The following is a 24539-nucleotide window of genomic DNA, read 5'->3' on the forward strand; positions in this document are numbered from 1 at the left end:
AAAGTTGTTCAGGTACGATCTTGGTATCGTGGTTTTTAAAAGGGAGCTGTTTTTTGTTTTGATCTTTTAGACATATATTCTGAAATATTTACAGCCAAATTTGCAATGGCTAAGCCTGCCATTAGATGAGGAAATAATTCTCTCGCAGAAGGGGCAACAAATATTTTGTACCAAAAGTCTGCCCTAGTCACCCTCCCCTCCCCTGGGAGCAGGGCCAATAATGGACATTGGAAACAAGGACCCAGCTCACTCTGAGGCAGGTGGTCCTCAGACCTCACCCTGACACGCTCTGCCCCGGAATGATCTTTCCACGCTCAAGTGCCAGAAAAGCTTTACTCCAAGAGACCTGGCCATTTTCTTGGGATCCCATATTTCTCTTGTTCTAATTTCTAATCACTGGCAACACCTTCAGAGAATAATGGTTTGGGGTCCGACTCCACAGAAAGAGGACTCTGTGGGCAGATGAGTTTGTCATGGGCCACATACCTGCCCTCCTCTGAGAAAATCACTGGGATCATCACCTCTCTCAAAACTCTCGAGTCATCCCATTTAAATTTATTTGATCCATCAATTCCCAAACTCAGTTATCCTCAATTACCCCGATGCACAGCCTTTTGTACGAACGCCTATCAGCAGTTCCTTAGAACACACGGAGTTGAAATTTCAGATGTGCCTACATTTGTTACTCAGGTTAAATTTTAACTCTGAACTCATCAGGGTATTAACTGCATTTCCCAAGGTACACCCTGGAATGCCTCTACGCTCCCTGCAGACAGACAGTCGTACAACCAAGTACCAGACTCAGAATCTGAAAACCTGTGTTCGTTGCCTTTATCAGCCTTGTGACCTAGAATACGCCACTTTACCTGAGCTTCAGTTCCTTTGCCTGTTTATTGGGAATAACAGCTGTCCAGCCACGACTTGGTTGCGAGGGTCAGAGACAGCATATAGGAAATTCCATCTGCAAATGGTTTCAACCAGCACTATGTCTGTGTGAGGCTTGGGCCTGAGTTGTTTACAGTCAGACGGGAACCGGTTGTCTGGCTGGCTTCACGGCCCAGATTAAGGCACGAATCCAGCAAATAACCTGGTGACCGTAAGGGAGGCCTGGTGCACGCATGAAAACCTGCAGGCGCGCTCATGACCGGCTGCATCGGCAACGTGCCGACGTGGCAGACAACGCCCTCCCTTATTACAGATCTCTGCTGCTTTGACCGAATCAGAAGGAGGAAGCCACCTCTGAATTCTCTTCCTCTGGTCTGGCCACACGAATGAGACTGGACAAAAACAGGATTCCACAGCCATACCAATCCTGATTAGCAGGGTGTAGAAACCAGTTGCATCGCCTGCCACCGAACTAGCAATCTGGGATAATTGTCAGTGTCCTCTTCTGCCCCTACTCCAGGATATTAGATTGCTAAATCAATGTCAGTACACCCATCTGATGAAATTGGGCCCATGGGGCCACTAGAGTTAATATCAGGGATGAATCCGGGAATGCACACTAAGGCCGCCTTTGGCAGAGAAGCAAAGAACCAAGGTCCTTGTCTAAAGGGCTCAAGCTTTTTCTTTCAAGAAAAGACAAGCAGAGCACATGAAAAGACCTGCAGGTCCTGGCAAGTTCCCTCATTCAAACTATACGGATAGTAACGCCAACATTCCTATCCCTGAGGAAGGCATGACCCTGAAACTTACTTTAGGTCTTCTAACTTTTAAGTGGGTATTTTCTCTTAACAATCTGGGTCATCTACTTCTTCCCCTCCCCAACTCTATTAAAAAATTCTGCAGAAATAGCTGTTATGTGCGTTTACTTGTGACACACACCTAGGGTTAAAAAGAAAAGAGCGGGGAAAAATAACACTCAAGCCATCACCAAACAAAAGTTGGTTGTATTTATTTAATCCTAAGAACACAGATACCTGAAGAAGAGACAGACAATAAGAAAGTTTTTTCTAAACAGGATTTTGATAAGACCTAGTGTTCAAATCTCTAAAACAGAAGAGCACACAAATCTAAAAAAACACAGCACACATTTTATCTCTTACCTGAATGAACCTGAGAACCCCAAACACTCTCTTTAAGAGATATCAGTTAAAGTCGTGCAAAGAAATTGTACCCATAGTGTTTCGACCATAAAACCAACACCTGGTTTATACATGACAAGAACAGGATAAAAGCACATAAAATAATGTGCAGTTTATAGAATTCAGGGAAGAATGGGGGGACCAAAGGTCAGGTGAACAAACTGTAAAGCAGGGTGCTCGGTGGACCAGCACCGCGCGCCTGATGGAACCAGGAGGCGCCGAACGCCGAGCGGTCACTGGTAGGAGGGATACAGCGCGGTGTCTCTCACAGCCAGGAGATTCACTGATGCTCTGGTAACGTTTCCGGAGTGAAAACCGAGGTAGTTCTCAGCAAGGAATGTTCTCCTGGAGAGCATGGCCAGCATGTGGTTGAGCCGGGACCGGATACCAGCAAAGTGAAACTGGCGCTCTTGATTCAAGTTCCTAAAGGAGTCTCGTGAGCACAGATCCAAGTGGGGGGCGCCCCAGTACTTGGCGTGTCCAGCGGGGACAAAGTCAGGGGCTCTGCTGGACGTCTGGGAGCCCAGGGAGCTCGCCACAGAGCCCTGGGAAGACAGAGAGGAGGAGGACCTCAAACTGGGAGATCTGGACACAGACATCCTGGACACTGGTGACCCTTCTTTAGACTGGGTGCCCTGAGAAAAGAGAACATTCTCGTCCACGTCAGTCTGGGTGGTGGCCGACGTGGACCGAACCACAGCTTGGGAGCTCGCGACCCTGGTGGTGACCGCGGTCTGGGTCCCGGCACATGCCGTGGTGACGCTGGCTTGTGTCCCCGCGTCGCTCGTGCTCACTGCTGGAACCTCCTCTCCTGGCTCCGTCTGGGTGGCCGCATCGGTCGTCCTCCTCCCGCCCTGTGGTCTGTCCTGGCAGCTGATGACATCGTCCTCATCGCCGACGGTGGAGGACTCGCAGTTCTGGTGCCTGGCCTCTGCCCTGCCCTCAGCGGGGGCCTCACACCCCAGCTCAGCCTTCTTGGGGGTGCTCGAGAGCCGAGACAGCCGCAGGCGCAGCAGGCCGCCCAACGTGAGCTCCTTAGACAGGGGTTTACTGTCGACTAGATGGTCAAACTTGCCGCTGATCTGGAAGTCAGACAGCAGCTTGGAGCTGATGGGCTTCGACTGTGCGTACAGGATTCGGAACTCCAGATCAAAGTGTTCAACCACTTGGCCAGACAGAATGACCAAGTTACTGCTATTTAATTTGCCATCTGTCCACGTAAAACTTGAGGATTAAAAACAAACAAACAAACAAACAGAAGCTGGTAAGCATGAGCACTCTTAGTTTACTCACTGTCAAAATGAACAATAAAGCCTAGATATCCTGCTCCAGGAGTCACAACTCTGGTGACAGCATACCCACCATTCGGTGTAAATTCAACACCCCAACCCCATACATAACGTATGTATGCGGTAACAGAAAGAAAAAGGCCAACTGTTTAACCAACACACTGAGACTTAGACATCCACAGCCTCAGCATTTCTACAAACTAGAAGGGGCTTCAAAAAGATTTAGGCAAGCACCCTGATTTTAGAAGTGATGAAACTAGCTAGTGATGTCCCAGCGGGAAGCTGGTCTAGACTGCAGACTAGACCCCAGGACGTAAGGACTGTTAGTGCAGTGCTCCTTACTACCTGATCCCATGCTGCCATTTTCTTCCTTTCTTTTTTAAGATTTCTATTTATTTTGAGAGAGAAAGTGCAAGCAGGGGAAGGGCAGAGACAGAATGCAAAGCAGGGTCTGCACTGCCAGCACGGAGCCCAATGTGGGGCTTGAACTCATGAACCATGAGATCGTGACCTGAGCTGAAGTTGAAAGCTCAACCAAATGAGCCACCCAGATGCCCCTTCTTTTTCTTTTTCTTTTTTTTTAATGTTTATTTATTTATTTTTGAGAGAGAAAGAGCAAACGGGGGAGGGGCAGAGAGAGAGGGAGGCAGAGGATTCGAAGTGGGTTCTGTGCTAACAGCAGCGAGCCTGACGCGAGGCTCAGACTCACAAACAGTGAGATCATGACCTGAGCCAAAGTCAGACACTTAACCGAGCCACCCAGGTGCTGCCAGTGCTACCATTTTCAATGGGGGACAGTAGCACATTCAGGGCTGATTAGTGGCCATGTGCCCTGCCTGTCAGGCATTCTTCTTCCTCTAGTAATAGAACCCCATCCACCCCAGCCTTCTTCTTAGGCACTTCCTGCAATCACAATGGGGTGGACATATGACCCAGGCTGACCAGAGTATGCCACCCACTTGGGTCAGGGACCTACCCAGGATGGGCACGTGACCTAGCTAGGACCAAGTAATTCTTCAAGGACTGATGCCAGTGCAGGCAGAAAGAAAGTCTCTCTCTTTGGGAGAGATACTAAAGGCTATGTAAGTAAGCCTGGACCTTGCCTTCAAAGGGAGAGCGTGACTGAGAATAAAGATCAACTAGAAAAAAAGTAGGACCAGGAGACAATATTCTGATCAATGTGTGCCCTCCAGGTCAAGATGAACTGAAAACCAACTGCACCTTTCTACACTCCCAAGTTATGGAACTCAATAAATTCTATTTTGCATAAAGTAGTTTGAGCTAGCTTTCTACACTCCCGATCACCCCACTGATAAAGAAGTTTGTATCAGGAATAGGATGTTTTATGGGCACCTGGGTGGCTCAGTCGGTTAAGCATCTGACTTTAGCCTGACTTCAGCTCAGGTCATGATCTCGCCGTCTGTGGGTTCGAGCCCCATGTCAGGCTCTGTGCTGACAGCTCAGAGCCTGGAGCCTGCTTCGCATTCTGTAACTCCCTCTCTCTACCCCTCCCCGGCTTGCACTCCGTCTCCCTCTCTCTCAAAAATAAATAATAAACATTAAAAAATTTTTTAAAAAGGAATAGGATGTTTTAAATGAGAGATCATGAAACATAGTGTCAGCTCTGTCTCTACCTTGAGAGCTGCCTTCAAAGCCCCAGAAGAAAGATTCTGAAAACCTTCAATGAGATCATGCAAACAAGACACCTATCCAACACCAGGAGTATAAATACCGTCAACAAATAGAAGCTATAATCCTCGGGGCATCTGGGTGACTCAGTTGGTTAACCAGCTCTTGGGTTCATCTCAAGTCACGATCTCATGGTTTGTGAGTTTGAGCCCTGCATCAAGCTCCATGAGGACAATGCGGAGCCTGCTTGGGATTCTGTCTCCCTCTTTCTCTGCCCTTCCCCCCACTCAATCTCTCTCTCTGTCTCTCTGTCTCTCTCTCACTCACTCAAAATAAATAAATAGACTTTAAAAAAAAAAACCTATCATCATCATCCTCCTCAATGGTAGCATATCTCATTTGCAGAGGGTAATTTTTATATTTGATATTTCAGGATGGCCAAAAACCATTTGGGACTAAGTTTGTATACGCAGATAAAGCTTGCTTCGGGTGAAAATCTAGTCTCCTCCTGTTATTTATAAACGTCTTATGAAAGGAAGTCTCAAGGAAGTGTGAATTTTGTTCTGAGCAATGATGGTACTGTCTGAAAAGAAAGGCACCAAGAGTTTCTTGATCTGACCCCCTCAGCTTCCACAACCTTTTGCACATCTGCCAGGGCTGACACAATCATCACTCGGGAATGCGCGTTTCTCCAAAAATGAGTTTTTCTTTTTTAAACTCAAGACATGCCTCACGCACACCGTCAGACGATCGAATGCACAGACACACTGCCATTGGAGCCACGTAAGTAAACACGGTGCATCTTAACTTCTGGAGATTCGTGAAAATCAATGATCCAATCATCTGCACCCTCTATTCGACGACACTCTACCGTAAGATACCACTGCCAAGTTAAGACTTCAAAATTGGGGCTAGAAACCTGGATCAGTACTTTCTAGACTAAAGCACTAAGTTACAAGGCTTGACAGAAGGTGAAGGATTTAAGCATAAGGCAACAGCTTCGGCTCTGCCCTCCACACTGACGCTGAGACCTGTGATGACCCTTACCTGCAAGTGAACAGGGACAAGGGGCGGGGGGGGACCAAGGAACAGGAAGTGAGACTGCTCCTGTCACCGGTAACCCCAGTTTGGCCACCACAGGCCTTGGCAGGGGCTCCAGGCAAGGTTCAACATCCACGCCTTAGTTTCGTGGCCCCCCAGGGCAGGGGAGGTGACCCGCACCCCAACCACCTCCTGCAAAAGGCCGCTCGGACTGACGTCCTCACGTGCACAGATGCACACCTACCAGAACGCCCGGCCATGGAGGCTCACGTTGAGAGGAAAAGCAGCTTTTCCTTTATCTAGCATGCACCCACTGCAAAGTTCAGAGTCACAAGCACGGGCAGGCTAGAGACTTACCTATAGGAGCCCGTAGCCACGCGAATGCCATCAATCAGTGTGAACTTCTCGTGCACCTGCCCAACTATCTTAGTCCCCGACCTCGCATAGTAAGTGTTTCCGGTAATAGTCCGGACGGTCATCAGCTGTCGGCGGGGAACAGGGGAAAAAGAAACACACAGGCCAGTGAGCAAACGACAGAGGGCTTGGGCTACAGTTCCCGAAAAGACGCACTAGGTGGCAAAGGAGCGGTCCCCCGTCCCCTTCGGTAATGGCACACACGCACACTAGCCAGCGGTTCTCCGGACTCGACGAATGTCACTTCACTTGGTCCGTCTTCTCGTGTGCCCTGTTCTCACACGGACTTGTGAGACTCTTGGTTCACGGGTACATGCGCTCTCAAAGAAGAGCCACTCGTTCTTTGACACGCCAGAATCCAAGAAATGACATTGAAACAGAATGTGGGGGATAAAATCAGCAAAGAAAACACACTAATAATAAATGTCATTTTAACGAAGGCTTAAGGGAGCTAAGCTGATATTTCTCCTACTCTCTTATTTGACTGCATCAGTAATGACTAACAGCCCACCCTCACTTACCCCCATGACATCCTCAGTATGGGGAACAGGACGAGCCTTCTCTAACACGGGACTTCTGAGGTGGACACACTCACATCACATGTGGCTTCACCAACAATGTCACATCTCCTACGAATTTATCAAAAAGGTACTCCGGTAATACGCTGGGGACCCACAGTGCGGAATCATCCTTGGAAAATGACCCGCATAAATGTATATCCGATGGTATGTAAAACACTAAGACGATCTGCGTTACTTGGAACAAATCAGTACAGCGTCAGCTTTATGCCTTTAGAAACCTTACACAATTCAAATTAAATGCTTAAGATTTTTGTTTGATTCTCTCATTCATTCCATAAGCAAAGAAAGTCCCTACCGTGTGCTGAGCCTTGAGACAATAGAGGTATCAGGCATGTTCCTTACCTTTAGGGACTAAGGGAGAGAAAAGTAATGCGTGATTCAAAAAACAAGGTATGACATCACCCAGAGAAGTGAAAACCTACATCCACACAAAAACCTGTGCACAAACACTCACAGCAACTTTATTCATCATAGTAAGAAACTGGAAACTATCCTAAAGTCCTTCAGCGGGTGAACAGTTAAACTGTGGCACAACCACACCATATGACACTCCTTAGCAGCAGAAAAGAACTAACAATTGATACAATAATTTGGATGGATCTCAAGCGCCTTATGCAGAATGAAAAAAGCCAATCTCAATAGGTCATATACTATATGATTCCATTTATAGAACGTTCTCTAGATGACAAAATTATAGAGATGGGGAATAAATTTACTGGTTTCCAGGGGTTAAAAACGAGGAGAAGGGCACAGAGAGGAGAGCAGATGGGACCATAATGGGAACAAGGAGATGGTTGTGGTGATAGAATAGTCCTGTATCCCGACAGTGGTGGGGCAGTTCTGGATCTTGATGGCGGGGGGGGGGGGTCCATAGGTGCACACATGTGATAAAATGGCATAGAACTGTCAACACATGTTGTGCCAACCCCAGATTCCAGGCTGTGATTTTTGTACTAGAAGTCACATAGGATGTAACCATTGGGGAAACGGGGTGAGGGACACATGGAAACCTCTATGTATGACCTTTGCAACTTCTGTGAATCTATTGTTCCCTTTTTATTAAAAAAAAAAAAAAAAAAAAGAATTGAGAGAGAGACGGAGCATGAGCGGGGAGGGTAGAGAGAGAAGGAGACACAGAATCCAAAGCAGGATCCAGGCTCTGAGCTGTCAGCAGAGCCCGACGCGAGGCTCGAACTCACAAACCGCGAGATCGTGACCTGAGCCGAAGTCGGACACTCAACCGACTGAGCCACCCAGGCGCCCTGAACCTACTGTTCCTTTAAAATAAAAACATAAGACAAAACAAAAACACCATGGCATGACATAACATCACTTCCGTGGTCTTACCAAAACATGATCTGAATTGAGCCATGAGGAAGCATCAGACAAACCCAAATCCTACAGAAAACTGGCTAATGTTCTTCCAAAGCACCAACACCCTAAAAGACAAAGACAGAGGAGCAGCTCCAAATGAGAAGACGCTAAGGAGATAGGACAACTCAATGCAAGATTCGGTCCTGGGTTGGATCCTGAATAAGAAAAAGGGCATTCATGGAATGATCAGTGAAACTTAGAAGGTCTGTAGATTATGGTATTATATCAAATAGATTTCTCAATTTTGAAATTTACACAGAGGTTTATAAGACGTTAACATTTAGATAATTTGGGCAAAGAGTATTCAGGAACTCCTTATCGCTAATTCCTTTGAAAATCACATTATTTCAAAATAAAATTAAACAAACAAACAAAGAAACTAGGACCTTCCATAGTGGTGCCCCCGGAGCAGGTGGGGCAGGGGGTTCCTGGAGGAGATACCGATTCCTGACCCAGGTTTCAAAGGATCCACATATAATAGCAGGCATTCAAAAATGTCACTGTGGGCACATTTAGGTGTAGTTTTCTGCATCTTTTCCGTCGGTGCTTACCCAAATGTCGTACAGGCCTCTGTGACTGCAGTCAAAGCGCTTTTGAGGGCCTACGCACAAACACGTGACCAAGTGTCTACAGACAGGACACCCAGCGTCCAGAACCAGCCACAGAGCGAGGGCGTGGCAGATGTCAGCCCCCACTGGGGGAGGGTACAGACTCACCAACAGACACGTCCTGGTGAGAGAAGCCACCAGGGAAGACGGTGCTGCTCTAGGAAGAAGTCAAGGCACTACAAAAATTGGGGCGTCTGGCTGGCTCCGTCAGTAGAGCATGCGACTCTTCGTCTCAGGGTTATGAGTTCGAGCCCCGTGTTGGGTGCAGAGATTACTTAAAAAAACTAAAATCTTTAAAAAAAAAAAAGACACTACAAGAACTGCTGAGGCCAAAGGTACAGACTTCCTTTCGACTCCTCCTCGAGGCAACAGTCAACACTGTGCAAGTGAGTCGGCAAATAATGCTGGATTGGATAACTGGATCGTCTCTAAGCCAATCTCACGATCAGAGCTGTGGCCAGAGCCACTCTGTGATTCTCCTGCTGCTGGCACACAGCCCTCGTTGCAGAGAGAGCCTCAGAGTCAAACAGCACATCTTCCATCGCTTCCCCTGGCTCTGTGTAAAAGCAGTCACAGGCTGAATGTCTGCGTGCTTTTCCACGCCTGACATGCATTTGCCTTGGGTCCCCCTGACCTCGTACTTTAACCGAGTACGGGTCACACGGCTGGCTCATTTCATCCTGGCTCCAAGCTCCGATTCTACCTCCGCCAGGAATTGGCTTTGTAGCGGCCGTGATAAGTTAGCAACAACCTGATCCTCGGTTTCCCCATTTGGGAAAACGACCACCAAGAACTCGAAGTTTAATAGCCAAATTTTGTAAACCAGATTACTTGACAACAGGGTCGGGGGGGGGGGGGCGGTGCGCTGATGTCCACTCTGCAAGCAGCCTATAGTACCGAAGCCCCAAATGCGTTGTTCGGTTTGCTGACTGCTTTATTTCCAGCGCCTGGAACAGTTAAGTGGCTCAGAGAAGGTGCTCACATAGGTGATGAGCCAAGTGGATGAATTAAGTTCCAGAGCTCACAGCTCACATTAAGCTGCTTAATTGAAAAAGATGAATAACAAATACGACGATGCCGCTTGGCTCTTTCTGCTACAGAGAACAAGCTGGCTGAGTTATGTAACCGTACATTTAAAGACTTCAGTTTGAATTACTGTCATGCTCAGAGCAAAGGACGTGAAAAGCCTAATTTTACAGCAGCGAGAACGGAGAGGCAGCATGTGACGGTGATCAGGAACACGGGGCTGGAGGCAGGCCCACTGCGAGGGAGGCACACCCCCGCTCCTTTCCAGTGGCAGACCCCGGGCTCTCTGTGCCACCACGTCTGCCCTGAAACAGGTACTTACCCGGCAGGGCTGCGGTGACGACGGAGTTGCCTAACACTTGTCAGGAGCCCAGGACAGTGCCAAGGACGGAGCAGGGGCTCCGTCAGCGGTGGCCGGGCCGGCGCTACTGTCAAAAGCAGCGCCTCCAAGGCAGCCGCGTGCGGCCAACAGCCGAGCTCCCGGCTGTTCAGGGGAGGCCGAGGTTTGAAACCTGGCTCTGTGGTTTCTTTTCTGCGAGATTGCAGACAAATGGCTTTGGCCACAGCCTCCGCTGCCTCTCGTGTCATGGGGATCCAACCCCCGCCCCACCCTGCACCATCATGTAGATCATGTAGGTTACAGAGGCTCAGTCTTATTGCTGATTAAGGAGAAACTGGAAACATGGAACACAAACCTTCTCCTTTTCAGGATGCACTTTCAGGTCCATGCACATATCCAAAAACTGCGAGAGCAGAGCCTGGTCCAGGAGGATGTAGACAGCGACTCCCTGTTTCCGACATATTTCCTGTAGGTCCCTGAAGATGTCGATGTCCGTGAAAACATCCATCACCACCGCAATCACCTATGGCGTGAGGCAGAGGGAAGAGCAAGCTGTCGGCTCACGGGAACACCAGCTTACGGTGCACCGTCGAGACTCTGGAGCCCCTCTCCGAGCCGGGAGAGGATCCCCACCCTACGGGATCCTTCCTCCCTTCTCCTTCTGCACTATCGGTTTGCCCCCAACCGCAGACACCTCCTTCTCCAAAGACACTCAGGCCACATCTGGATTTGGCCCAGCTGACCCTCCCGATCGCCTCCTAGCCACTGTCCTCCACGCTTCCTCGGACCAGTCCTTTTTTCTCCCCAGCAGCACTCCATTCATGCCTGCTGCTCAACCTTCCACACTCGGCATCAGACTACAGTTCCGAGATGCCTCAGCCATGCGGCCCTAAGCAAATTACAGTCGTTCCCAAGGTCTGGTCCTGCGTCTGCAAAATAGGCATGTGGTCAGAACTGAATGACTACGTTACAGGAAGCACAAGGTACAAAATCCCCTCAAGTATCTGTTCGCGGGTTCCCTTCGCCAGTCCAGACAGCTCACCATGGGGAGGCATCGCTCCAGCCGCCAAGCCTCTCATTACACCCTTTGCAAGTTTAAGAGTGGGGCCCTCAGCGAAATCCCTCCAAGGCTGTGGGGTATCAGAATGTGCAGACTCAGTACAAGTCTCTGCACACCAAGCCAGAGCTGGGGCCCCGAGCTAAGGCCACGGCTCCCTGGGCCACGGTTTGCAGCAGCCTGGGCCGGAAGGGGGTCTCCCTCCTCCTCACTTCAACAGTGAAAACTAGTGTCTCTTAGGACCACATTAACTCCTTTTTGAACATTAAGGTAATTTATTTATGGGTCTCACTTCCTCTATGGGGACGGAGGCCCTGGAATGGGATAGACTCATCTCTGTGACCCTAGAGGACTCAAGACAGTACCCGACAGTCATGACCCCTCAAGGACGTGGGTGTTCAAGAAGCAAACGGAGACAAACAGGAGATCCCGTGGTCTGTCTCCAACACCCCAAGTCTCGCCTACCAGGAGGCGACCTTGGAGAGACCTTGAAAGGCCAGCTCCCGGGAAGTCACTGCTATGAGGAGTCTGGGAAGATCCATTTCTCTCTGGCTACTTATCCCCGCCCCTCCCCAGTGTTGACGAAGCCCCAGCTGTCGAGCTATTCCCCGGGGAAGGGTTTGCCTCAACCCCCCGGACACGTGATTTTTCTGAACTGGTGGCATCTCGAGAAGTTCACGGCCTCCCACGTGCTTTTATGCATCTTATTTTATGTATCCACCCCCAGGTCACACAGCATCGTGGGCAAAAGGCAGAGAGGCCTGGTCACAGATGTCAGCTCTGCAGCTCACCACCATGTGACCCGAGGCATGCTGCGGGGCCTCAGTTTCCTTCTCTGGAAGAGATGGACAGTAACAGCATCTATGTAAGGGGCTGCTGTCGGGATCGCAGGGGACAAAGACAGAAAGGGCTTAGCTCGGGCATGAGACGGGCGTTCCATTTTGCGGCCGGCGCCTCTTCAGAGTCTATGGCAGGCCGAAGCCTGGGCCAGGCAGAAAAGACGGCTGTACAGAATGTGACAGACGCCGGACTTGTCCGCAAAAGGAAGACACGCACGCAGGGGGGCCGAATGATACACACTGGACGAGGCGATCACATCACGGGAACTTGGAGGTGGGAAGGAGATGGTCAAGCTGCGGTAGACACGCTCCAGGCACTCAAATGTTTACAAGAGCAGAGAAGGATTCCTGGCGGGGAGGGCCTTTGAGCTGAGTCATGAAGAAGGGCGCAGTCTTGACAGGGGAGAAGTGAAGGAGAGGGTCTTGAAGCCACGTGGTGGCAGAAGAGGCAGGGAAAGATGGGGCAGGGGCCAGTGTGGCCGGAACGGAGAGTGTGCGTGATGGGGAGCAGCGGGACAGGACTGAGAGACAGACGGGTGAGCCAGGCGGTAAAACCAGGCGGTGGCACCTCCACAGAGGTTTTGAACACACTCGTGTAGGAATGAGCGCAGAGCTCACGAGAGAAAGCTGGAGGAAGACACATCCAGGGTCCGTCCCTGTCCTCAAGAAACCCAGGCCAATGGGGGACAGAGGCGGCGCATGGACGTGCACCCAGACTCCCCGTGGGAGGGACAGAAAACCCTGCCCAGCTGGCTGGCTTAGAGAGGGCTGGAGGGTTGCTGGAGGCAGGGACCCAGGAGCAGGGCCTGCCAAACTGGGCTTTGATTCACCACTGAACCAAACAATACAAACGCCACCTTTGTTAGGTGGTGAGTAAGTCTCTAATTTGTCATTGGTTTCATTATTTGGTGTTAAAGCCCCAGCCTTTCCTGTGGGTGTTGAAAATAACTGGATCGGGACGCGAGGTGTTAAGAAGGTGGGTGCAAGTGCTTCCCTCCCTAACTTCCCCCTGGACCCAACATCCCCTCCCTCTCTTACTAGAGCGGGACTCTTGAAAGGTTTGCGACGGAGGCACAGCCCTGCGCAGGAAAGCAATGAGCACGAAGACCTTCCCTCCTTCAAGACCCCACCCCTGCTTTCCTGTACTCTCCCCACTCCAGCCCCGTGCAACCAAGTCCTGCAGACTCAACGAGACCTGGGGCTTCTCCAATCTCTCAAGGGACAGTCTCCTCACTGAGCTCAGCAATGGCCTGGACTCATTCGCTGGCCAGCCAAGTGTCTGCTTTCCAAGGCCGGACCTGTCTCCCAGGTGCTGGGGCTCCTGCTACAGGTCTCTGGGCCCTGCAAGGATGCCCAGACTTGGAACCGGTCCCTGCTGTCACTCCCTGAGATATCATGCGGGATGGACAAAGGAGAGACGCATCTGGAAAGGGGGTATCCTGTGCCCATCAAGCCCCCACACGGCCACTGTGGGCACTGCCTACCCCAGCCTGTGCCCCCAAGAGCCTGCCCGATCTCTTAGGGCTAGAAAGCTCTGCAAGAGGTGACTTTTGAGAGTCTGTTCCAGGTCAACCCCCATCTGCAACTCTGTGCAAATCAGTCATTACAGGAGGAAACATCTAGCCGCCAGAAGCCTGGCTGGCTGGTCTGCCGCCTGGTACCCCATAGTTCCTGCACTTCTCCAGCCACATCTAGAGCAGCCGTGACTGTGTCAAGCCCCACACCATCCTCAAAGGTGCTCCCCGCCACCGCCACAGTCACTGCAACTACTCCTTGATGATTTAAACCAAGGGATCGAGTGACACACACAGTTACACAGTAGCAACCACTGCGCTATTGTGTATTGGGGACAAGCAGACACTATTCATGTTCATTTTTCACGTGACCTGGGAGCTTTTCCATTTGCTTTCTTGCACAAAAGCTCTAAAGAGAGATCTAGAGATTTCAAAACACCAGTAATTGTTATCTCCGATTTACGGATGAGGAAAATAAAGCTTGGAGGGGCTAGGTGACTCGTTCGTAGGGATATTCTTAAACGAATGCAGGAGCTGGAGTCTCAACCCCGGCCTGAGCGACTCTAGAGCCACCTATTAGAAGAGGGTTAAATATTATTCCAAACAAGCCTGAGGTTCAGTGTTCAAGGGACAGAGCTTGGAATACATCCTGAAGGGACCAATGGAATATTTCGCAAAGGACATGGGATGGAGCCCGTCGGAGGAGGATTACTAATAACACGAAACAGCTCACAGGACGAACGGTCAGGAAGTTTGGAGTGCCGTAGCACATGGGCACCTTCTCTCTGCAGGCGGTCCCGCCGAATAACCCAGAACGGACTAAATCGGGAAACCTTGGGAGCACAGGCCGTAGAGGCGGACCTGACGCGGAAGCCAGCTCCTCCGCTTTCGAGCACCCCGTGCCCGCTGGCGCGGTACCTAAGTGTCGCTGCCTCCTGTCGCCTGCAAATACTACTGCCGATCCGGTAGCGGCTGCAGTGGGTTCAGTCCAGAGAGGGCACCTGATGGCTCCTGGCACACAGGAAGCCCTCACACGGCAGCCTGTGTGTCTTAGCCCCAAGTCCGCCACGGTCTTCCTCCCTTCCCGCCCACGGCCACAAAGCAAGGACACGTGTGCAACACGCTTGGAATTCTGCCAGAGGTCTGCGCACATTCAATGACGCGTCAACCTGCCCAAGGGGGGGGGGCGGGGGGGGGGTGGCCAATGCCAGCCCGGCAACTGGATTCTTCGCGCGGACCACATGGCTCTCAAACCCATTTCCTCCAGGTCCCCCGTGCTCTCCCACCTACTCTTCTGGAGATGGTCTCGCTCAAAAACAAGAGACCTCTTTTCTCCCCATTCATTACAGGTTTTAAATAGAACAGAAACGATCTCCTTGAAATGTCTTAAAAAATTTTTAAGTTAACTTGGCATTATCTTCCGGAGTTAGAAACAAAGCAAATGTCCACGGTCGACCCTAACCTTGCCTGTGCGAGTTGGTCTCTCTCGGTTTCATGGGCTGTCAGTGTACGATTAACCATTCAAGTGCCGGACTAAGGTGCTGGCGTGGCCTCCGTCTGCAGCCTGGCACAGCGGCTCTCCCGGGAGGCGGGAAGGCACGCCAACTGCTCGCGGGCCACGGTGGCAGCCACGTGGCTGCCGTCATGTCCCAGCGTGAAGTACGCATGCCCGCTGGGCTTTCAGAAAGAAAAAGCATCCAGAGGGGCTTGGGGGACTTAAGGGGCTGTCATTCTGAGTTATTGATAATTACGTAAAACATTTACCTGGCTCCGACGTCCGATTTACAAAACAGGGTGCTTTCAGAGACACCTAGCTTCCGTCCTTGTCCCTTCCCTTTTTCTCCTTTCCCTTCCTCCTTCTGCATTACAATCATTTCAATCCATTTTTGGTTCATCTTCCATTTTCTTGAATATAAAGAAGGCTGCCTTAGGCCCATGTATGTACATACTTGTTTGCTATAAACAAGAATGTATATTATGTACGTGTGTGTGTGTCTGTGTGTTCACATCCCCCTGTAGATTACAAGGCAGAACGTGATGCACGCTGTTCTAGAGTAGTGCTCATCAATGCAAGCTTCTGAGAGGAAGGAAAACGTGCTAGGTCTGTGCCATCCACACAGCAGCCGCTAGCCACCGGTGGAGACTGAACACCTGAAATATAGCTAGTGAGGCAGAGGAACTGAGTTTTTCATATTTCATTTGAATGCACATAAATTGAAATTGCCACTGGTGGCTAACGGTGACTTCACTGGTCGGTGCGGCCCTAGACACTTAGTCACTGCTTTCTCAGAGCCGCAGGGGACTCCACTCTGGGGACGTATCCGTTCTACTGAAGGACATCTCGGCTCCCCCAGCCTCTCGCTATGGTAAGTAGTGCCGCAAACAGCCTGCTACACGCGTCTATGCGTGTTTTTGCCAGTGTTCTCTTTGGGACAGACACACACACGTGGAGTTGCTAGGCTGATGCGTAAATACAACTGAAGTGTTGCTGCATATGGTCAAATTCCCCTCCAGAGGCTATATCGTTTGCATCAGTGTCTTTAGAAAGCCCGCATACCCAGTACGTTTTTGGCGAGCAAACGGATCCTGTATCTGTAAAGGAATCCGGATAATCCTGTATCTGTGAAGGAATCCGGATGATCCGGTGGCTTCCCTGCTGCCTGATGGACGCCAGCTGGAAACAGTGAAGGAAGGAACCGGCCGACAGAGAAGGTGGCTACGGGACCGAGAGCAGGAGGGAGTGGGAGTGGCTGTTCCACGGGGGCAGAGCTTCAGTCAGGGAACACGAAACCATTCTGCAGACAGATGGTACAGACAGATACACGATGTGAATGTGCTCAAGCCCAGTTAATGGTTAAAATGGCAAATCGACTTGCGTGTATTTTACCGTAATTTAAAAAAAAAAAAAAAAAAAAGAGGGGCACCTGGGCGACTCAGTCAGTTAAGTGTCTGACTCTTGATCTCAACTCAGGTCTTGATCTCAGGGTCACGAGTTCAAGCCCCACACTGGGCTCCACACTGGGCGTGGAGCCTACTTGAAAAAATATAAAATAAAAAATAGGGGCACCTGGGCGGCCTAATGGGTTAAGCTGACTTTTGGTTTCCACTCAGGTCGTGATCTCACGGTTCGTGAGTTTGAGCCCCACATTGGGCTGTGCACTGACAGTGCAGAGCCTGCTTGGGAATCTCTCTCTCCCTCTCTCTCTCTTTCTCCTCCTCCTCCTCCTCCCCTGCTCATGCTCTCTCTCTCTCTCTCAAAATAAGTAAACTTAAAAAAAATAAAAAATAAATAAAAAGAAAGAAATGAAGTGGCTAACAATTCCAAAATCCTTCACCTGACTCATAAAACCAAAAGGAAGAGATAAAAAGCAGCCACCCTGTCTGGTGAGGCACAGCCTAAAGTTGTGCATCAGACAGGCTTTCTAGGCCAGTGCTTCTCAACCAGGGACAATTTTCTTCCCCAGGGGACATCTGGCAATTTCTTTGAATTGTGGTAAAATAGATAATAAATCTGCCACCTTCATCATTTTCAAGTGTATTTTCAGGGGCATGAATTACGTTCACCGCATTGTGCGATCATCACCACTATCTGTTTCCAAGAGGTTTTCATCACCCCAAACAGAAACTCTATAACCTTTAAGCAATAGCTCCCTATCCTCCCCAACCCCCCTTGGGAGACTTTTTTGAACATCATGACTCTTGGCCGGGGATGGTGCTTCTGGCATCTGGTGGGCGGGGCCCGGGGAGGCTGCTGGGCACCCCAGGCACAGGACAGCCCTCCAAGACAGAGCGTGATCTGGTCCAAAACATCCACGGCAGAGTGATGCTGAGAAAGCCCGCCCCGGGCTGACTGGGGCATCCGGAGCAGGAGCTGATCACACTGCACAGGTTCTACTGAAACTCAGAGGAGCGTTAAACAAGACCAGGAGCACCTTAGTTCGGATACATCCACACGCACATAAGGGGCCTCGGCCAGATTTCTCAGCAGCCACTCCTGGCAGGACTCTTCGTCAACACAGTGACGCTTCTCCCAATGCTCAGGTTATCAAATGGATGCCCCAGGGCGCGTCATAGCGCAGGTGTCTCTCTGGAACACGGGCCACTGGTAAGAAGGATGCCTGAGGAGTGTGGAACCTCCAGAATGGGCTCTGCCCATGAACTCCCATTCAAAACCCAGAGATACCCCAAGGGCCAGCACAGAAACCCATCACCAGTGGGGGCACGCAGCACGTCCAGGGAAGGTCTCCACTCCCACCTGACCCCTGGGGAGGTGGGGCCCAGCCACACGCTGATTCACAGGGCAGCAGAGGCAAAGAAAAAAATGTCTCCTCGACAAATTCAGTAATGTAGGGAAAGGCTCCAGAGTAGGTGTGTCAGGGAAAAATCCTGTTCGGTTCAAAATTATTCTAGAATTCCCTCGGGAAGCCAACATCTTGGCTCTCGGGTCCAAAGCAGTCAGTATTTCCTCCAGCTTTGGTGGAGCTCGACCAGGTCAGCAGTCAGCCTGCATTCAGAAGCCAGGCTGCACATACATCATGTGTCTTTTCAACGCCGTCCCTCACTCACGTGGCAGGATGCCCACGCTTTGAAAGGCGCTCGGAAACTGAGCCAGTGGAGGGCCTGGCAGACTCCCAGCCCCGGTCACACCTACTCTGGGACAAGAACTCGCTGGAAAGGCAGGCGGAATCGCTCAGACCATTTTGTCACTTCTGCCCCGCCTCTCCTCTCCCTGCCAGACACCCTGCATGCAGCCCAGGTCCCAGGTGAGGATGAAACCTGTCCGAAAACCCTCCGTCCAGGCTGCAAAGCTAGGATTAGACACCTCCGTTTCCCAGGTGACCCCGGTTTCTTGGGCCTGTATCCTGACCACTCCAGTCTTCTTCCCGAAACGGACAGGAAGTATTCGTCCTGTCCTAGTCATTTTCCTGTTTATAGGATATGCAAGGAGGAAATAAAAAGTCCCAATCTTCAGAAACTGTTAAAAACCTTCAGCCTGTCGCTGAAAACTGCCAAGGTGCCAATCCTCTCTCATGCCAGGGAATCCTCGGGGAGCAGAGATTGTGAGCATGGGCTTGGGAGCTAGGCAGACGGGCTACCTCTGTGATCTTGGGCAAGTTACTTAACCTCTCTGGGCCTGGTCTCTTCTTACCTGTGGCCTCCTCCTAACAGTGGGAGGGTTCAATGGGAGAATCCAGGCAAAGGGTGCAGCACAGAAATCGACCCACTGCAAGGGCTCAAGCATACCATCAGGACACAGATGCGTAACAGCTTTTCATCTCATCCTGAGACAGCCCGGGACCGGCATCGTCAGCGTCCTTGCTGTCACAGGGACTGAACTTCAAAGGACGCAGCCGGAGTGACGCAGCCACTCCTGTGCACACAAGGCGCAACTCTACCCCGAGCCGCAGCTCTGGTGGGGCCACCCGGTGAGCTCCCTATGATATCACCCCCATAAGGCCCTGTCCACCTGAGGACGGAGACAGCGCCTTATCCTTGCACGGCACCAGGCCGAGCGCTGGGACTGTCGGGGGCTGAGGGCCGCCGTACTTCAGTTGGGAGTCCTGGCTCTGTCTTTCCCCAGCTCTGTGACCTCGGGGCAACTTAACTTCTCCGTGCCTCAGCTCCATCACCTGCGGAGTGGGGATAACTGCACCTACCTCGGGACTACCTGCTTCGCAGAGCATTATCGTATTCTTTAAAGTAAAGGGGATGAGGCCTCAAGGTTAGCATGTCTCAAATCCAACCCGTCTCCGGGTCCCCACTCTCGGCCTTGTTCTTCCTCCTAATTTGGTAGCTTCACTGCCCACCAAGCTAAAAAAAAAAAAACCTCTGTCCTCCCCAACCCTGCCTCTCCCGTGTTCTCCTTGGCCTTGCTCATTCTCCTGTTCCCTCCCAGGCCAACGAATGACCGAGTCCTGCCATTAAAACTTCCCCTGCCCAACTCCCCAGCACTGCCTTAGCACACACCCTCTTCTGGTCGCTAGATCCCTATGGCATCCTCCTTACAGGCACCCCACACACCAGCCTCGGCCCTCTCTAACCCGGGCTCCCTTGTGCTCCCACCAGAATGACTGCTCAGGAACGCCAATTTGATCATGCTCCTCCGTCAAAACCTTCAATGGCTCCCCAGTGCTCTTTAGCGGGCAAAGCACGGCTCCAGCCTCCCCTTCAGCCTCCTCTTCTACCACTAACCCTGCCTACTCGTTGTTCAAGCTGTGAGGAACTTGGCTGCCGCCAAACATGCCAGGTCCTTTCACACTTCTGGGCCAGTCTCTACCCTCTGGCCTGGCAAGTCCCACGCATCCTCCTGGACCCAGATCCAAGGTCACCACCTCTCCTGAGGCTTGCTTTCTTTCTTCCTCCAACGTCTCTATCTGTAGCCACCTCCCCACCCATTCCACCAGCAGACTGTCAACTCTCAAGTGTCCGGCAAGCATCATGCCCTTCACCTGCGGCCCCTAGCCCCTGGCACAGCATCCAATACGTGGTAGGTGCCAAATGAGCAAGCAATTTGGCATCCGGCAGAGACACTGAAAATATTAATCAGATCTAAAGGTAATGTACCACCTTTCACCATTAAAATCGCCCAGGTTCCAAATACAGCATCTCAAAGATGTGAGTGTGTGGCTGGACTGGGGCACAGAACAGGGCAGGACATTCTACCCTGGAATGCCAGTATTACAGAATGCCCCCAGGACAAAAGGGTGGCTGAGGGCCAGCCTCGAGCCCTTTCTAAGGCCAGCACATGAGTCGACAGGCAGCTTTCCCTCTGGCCTTAGCTCCAGAATCCCTTCACTACCGCTAAGAAGCTGGAGCTGGGCAAGAGGTTAGGGCAATTCTCCTCTCTTTCATGGAGACCTATTCGTCGCTTTTCTCAAGTTGCAAAGTGCCCAAATTCCCTCCTGGAGGCAAGCCTGGAAATGCACCCCACCATCAGGCCTTTTTCCATCCTCTTACTCTTCTCGAGTGTCTGCTCCATCAAAAGGACCGTCAGGGGGCGCCTGGGTGGCTCAGTTGGTTAAGCGGCCGACTTCGGCTCAGGTCATGATCTCACGGTCCGTGAGTTCGAGCCCCACGTCAGGCTCTGTGCTGACAGCTCAGAGCCTGGAGCCTGCTTTGGATTCTGTGTCTCCCTCTCTCTGACCCTCCCCCGTTCATGCTCTGTCTCTCTCTGTCTCAAAAATAAATAAACGTTTAAAAAAAAAAATTTAAAAAAAAAAAAAAAAAGGACCGTCAGCACACCCAAAGCACTGCACGGCTGATACCAGCATAGCTGGAGCCTGCACCTACTCCCCCAAAAGCAAAGCCCTAGCCCACACTACCCTCTACCCACTGCAACCCCACCAGCAGGAAAGTAACAGGCAGCATCAAGAACACTGGTGAGACTCTGGGCTTGTTCCTGGGCTTGACTGTTTCCGCCAGAATGATGCAGATATCATAAGCCACAGACACACTCAGGTACCAGCCCTCCTGAGTCTAACCATGGCCTGGGGCTTCACCTGCCATGTTCCTGGCACAGGCGGCCACTAGGAAGATGGCCACTATGCCAGTCAGCAAGCAAGGTGGCAGCTAACTACGGCTCTAGACTAAGGTGTCCGACCCCACTCACATGGTGCTATGTTCTCGCAGACCCCTAGGTACCCAGCACCCTGCTGCAGTCGAGATTTCCCACCCCACCCATTCTAAGAGTCAAGACAACAGCACCAAAACCCACTGGGAAGAGAGATGACCCAAAGCAGGGGTATCTGCCCGTCTCATTCACAGAAAGAGCAATTTCCTGGGGCGCCCTGGGTGGCTCAGGAGGTTGGGTGTCTGACTTCCGCTCAGGTCCATGATCTCCCGGTTGGAGGGTTCCAGCCCTATCAGGCTCTGTGCCGGCAGCTCAGAGCCGGCGCAGCCTGCTTCGAATTCTGTTGTCTCCCTCTCTGCCTCTCCCCCAACTCGCTGTCGCTGTCTCTCTCTGTCTCTCTGTGTCTCCCTCTTTCTCTCTCTCTCTCACACACACACACACACACACACACACACACACACACAAATAAATAAGCATTAAAAAGAGAGAGAGAGAGCAATTTCTCTGGTCAATGGCAGGACGGAAAGAGGCAGGATTCTCAGTTTACCACTGGAATGTATTGGCTTTCTACAAGATAAGACACGCGGCGGTGACTAGCAATTAACAGACGCCTAAGCCCCAAAGTTGTCGCTGGGTACAATCTTTCTGGAATTTTTCCCTAGGTAACGCACTTACTTCTTAGGAGATGGGATCCAGTGTTGGCTGGCAGCCAGGAAAATTAGCACTCTCGTTTGGTTTTAACTAAAATGTGGAACTAGAAGTATTTCTGGTCCCCTCCCCCAGGGGATGTGAATGTCAGGAGTTGGACCTCGGCCACAATGCTCCTCCTTGAGGACTGCGGCTTCCCCCCACGTCCCTGACACAACGAGCGGCCGAGTGATCAGTGATCCGAGCGAAGCCACGCAGAAGGGGCGAGTCGGGGCCCCCGGGACCACCCGGCCCCCGCGCTCCATTCTTCCGAGGGCCTCCCGTCCGCCCCGGGCCCCGAGCCGGGGCGCTCACCTCCCGCGCGGAGCGGAGCTGCTGGCGCAGCGCGTCCTTGCAGCCGTAGGGGCCGCCGGCGCCCGCGCCGCGGGTCTGGAAGTGCGCCTCGACGCGCGTGGCGCCGCGGTAGGCGCCCTGGTAGAAGGCCGGCCAGCCGAGCTCCAGCAGCGGCGGCTCCAGGTCCGACTGCTCGGGGAAGTAGGTGCCGGACGAGCAGTCGTGCGACGAGCCGAAGGAGTCCTCGGCCCCCGCCGCCGCGCCCTCCTGACCGGGCCTCTGGGCCGCCCGCAGGATGGCGCGCACCTCGTCCGGGTTCAGGAAGCGGCCCAGGCGCTCTCTTCGCAGGAAGGCCTCGAAGGCACAGGGGCCGCCCGCCACCAGCTCCTCGAGCGCCAGGCGCCGCGCCTCGCTGTACAGCTCGGCCGGGTTGGGCGGCCCGCACGGCGACAGGCAGGCGGCGGGCAGCTCGTCCGGACCCTCGAGGCGCAGAGCCATTGCGAAGTCCGGACAAAACAGGACCGCTGCAGAGTCGGCCGAGCGCGGGCGTGCCGGCAGCTTTATACGCACCTTTGAATCTAACCGGCCCGCGTCCCGGCCCTCTCATTGGCTGCCACCTCTAACGGCGGAATCCAGGCGCTGCGAACGCCACCACGGCCCCTCCCCCTGATGTGCTATTGGCTGCTCCGCGGCCCGGCCCCGCCCCGCGCCTCCGTATTGGCTGCCGGCGGAGGCCGAGTCCAAACTCTGGGGTCGCTCCGTGGGGTTTCAACGTGGCGGCTCCACGGCTGCGCTGATGAGTTGCTCCTGCTCCGGGCCTGCGGGTAGCCGAGCTCTTAAGGGTCAGCTAGAGAGAGGGAGTAACGAGCCCCAGTGACCCGGCCGCGGCGCAGGTAGCGGATCCCGAACTGAAGCCTGAGAGTCCGGCCCCCTCCATCCTAGCGCGCCCCCTGCTGGCCGCGCTGCTGCCGGGCTCTCACTCCGGGCTTGGGCGTGACTGACCAGTCCTGTCTCCGTAATCCCCTGCATTTAAATCATTCGTAAACCCGTTCAAAAAATACTGGCTTTGATTACACCTTCAGGTAGCTTTTCCTTTTCTCGGCCCATCAAGTTATTGCCCTGGCAAAATCCCAACCCTGGTTAAACCCCACTCTTCACCTACTTTCCCCCGCACCTGGGCAGCCCTATGGTCCTGGGGGAAAGACTACGCAACCAAGCTGTCGGTGCCTTAAATTCACAGTCTCAAGCGGATCCTGAAGATTGACTGCTAGCCTACATTTCCCTCAGTCACCCTACCTTTTCCTTTCGTTCTTACTCTTAGCGTTTGTTTCGTATTTCACTGAGAAAATAGAAGCAACCAGAGAGAACTTCTTCCACATGCCGCCACCACATCTACCTACCCGTCTACATCTCCGCCCACTTACTGGGCCTTCTGTTACTACCAATGAACTGTCCCTGAGCCTAACACCAATCCTTCCGTTGGGGCATTAGCTACCAGCCCCTCTGCTAGTAACCTGTATCCCTACAGCAATGCTCTTTCCCGGATCATCAGTTTCCCTTCTTTTACTGCTTCATTCCTCTCAGCATACTGATATTGGAGTATTTTTCATCTTTTTTTTTTTAATTTTTTTAACGTTTTATTTTATTTTTGAGACAGAGAGAGACAAAGCATGAATGGGGGAGGGTCAGAGAGAGGGAGACACAGAATCCGAAACAGGCTCCAGGCTCCGAGCCGTCAGCACAGAGCCCGACGCGGGGCTCGAACCCACGGACCGCGAGATCATGACCTGAGCCGAAGTCGGCCGCTTAACCGACGGAGCCACCCAGGCGCCCCAGGAGTACTTTTCATCTTAAATCAACCTTCTCTTGACCTTCCTCTAGAGTTTCCTCTCCATTTCTCTGCTTATTTTTATAGCATAAAACCTGAAACCAGTTGTCTCTACTTGCTGTCTCCAGTTTTCCTCCATTCTTTCTTGAACTAGTCGAAGGGGCTGTGCCTCCCCTGTGCGACCAAAACCTCTTGTCAAGGTCATGAGGAGCTCCACAGCACTAAATCCAATAGTCAGCTCTCAGGCCACGTTTTCTTTGTGTGAATGAGAAAGTAAATATACAACTGTAAAGTGCTTCTTCGTAAATGTGATCCAGGAGGATCCAAGAGAGCACGGTTCTCTACCCTCTTTCAAGACACCAAC

General features: G+C 51.9%; 1 protein-coding gene across 1 annotated transcript; it reads right to left on the reverse strand.

Annotated features, from left to right (window-relative positions):
* Positions 1 to 1869: 1869 nt before the first annotated feature.
* On the reverse strand, positions 1870 to 22893 carry FAM83D (family with sequence similarity 83 member D). The gene is made up of 4 exons (XM_019458505.2): positions 22369 to 22893; positions 10742 to 10909; positions 6401 to 6525; positions 1870 to 3308 (listed from the first exon to the last, which is right to left on the reverse strand). The coding sequence occupies exons 1-4, from the start codon at positions 22843 to 22845 to the stop codon at positions 2318 to 2320; spliced, it is 1761 nt and encodes a 586-aa protein (XP_019314050.2). The 5' UTR covers positions 22846 to 22893; the 3' UTR covers positions 1870 to 2317.
* Between the last annotated feature and the right edge of the window lie 1646 nt (positions 22894 to 24539).

The sequence above is a fragment of the Panthera pardus genome, unplaced genomic scaffold (genome assembly GCF_024362965.1).
Source record: "Panthera pardus isolate Hobbes unplaced genomic scaffold, ASM2436296v1 HiC_scaffold_25, whole genome shotgun sequence".
Taxonomy (NCBI): Eukaryota; Metazoa; Chordata; class Mammalia; order Carnivora; family Felidae; genus Panthera; species Panthera pardus.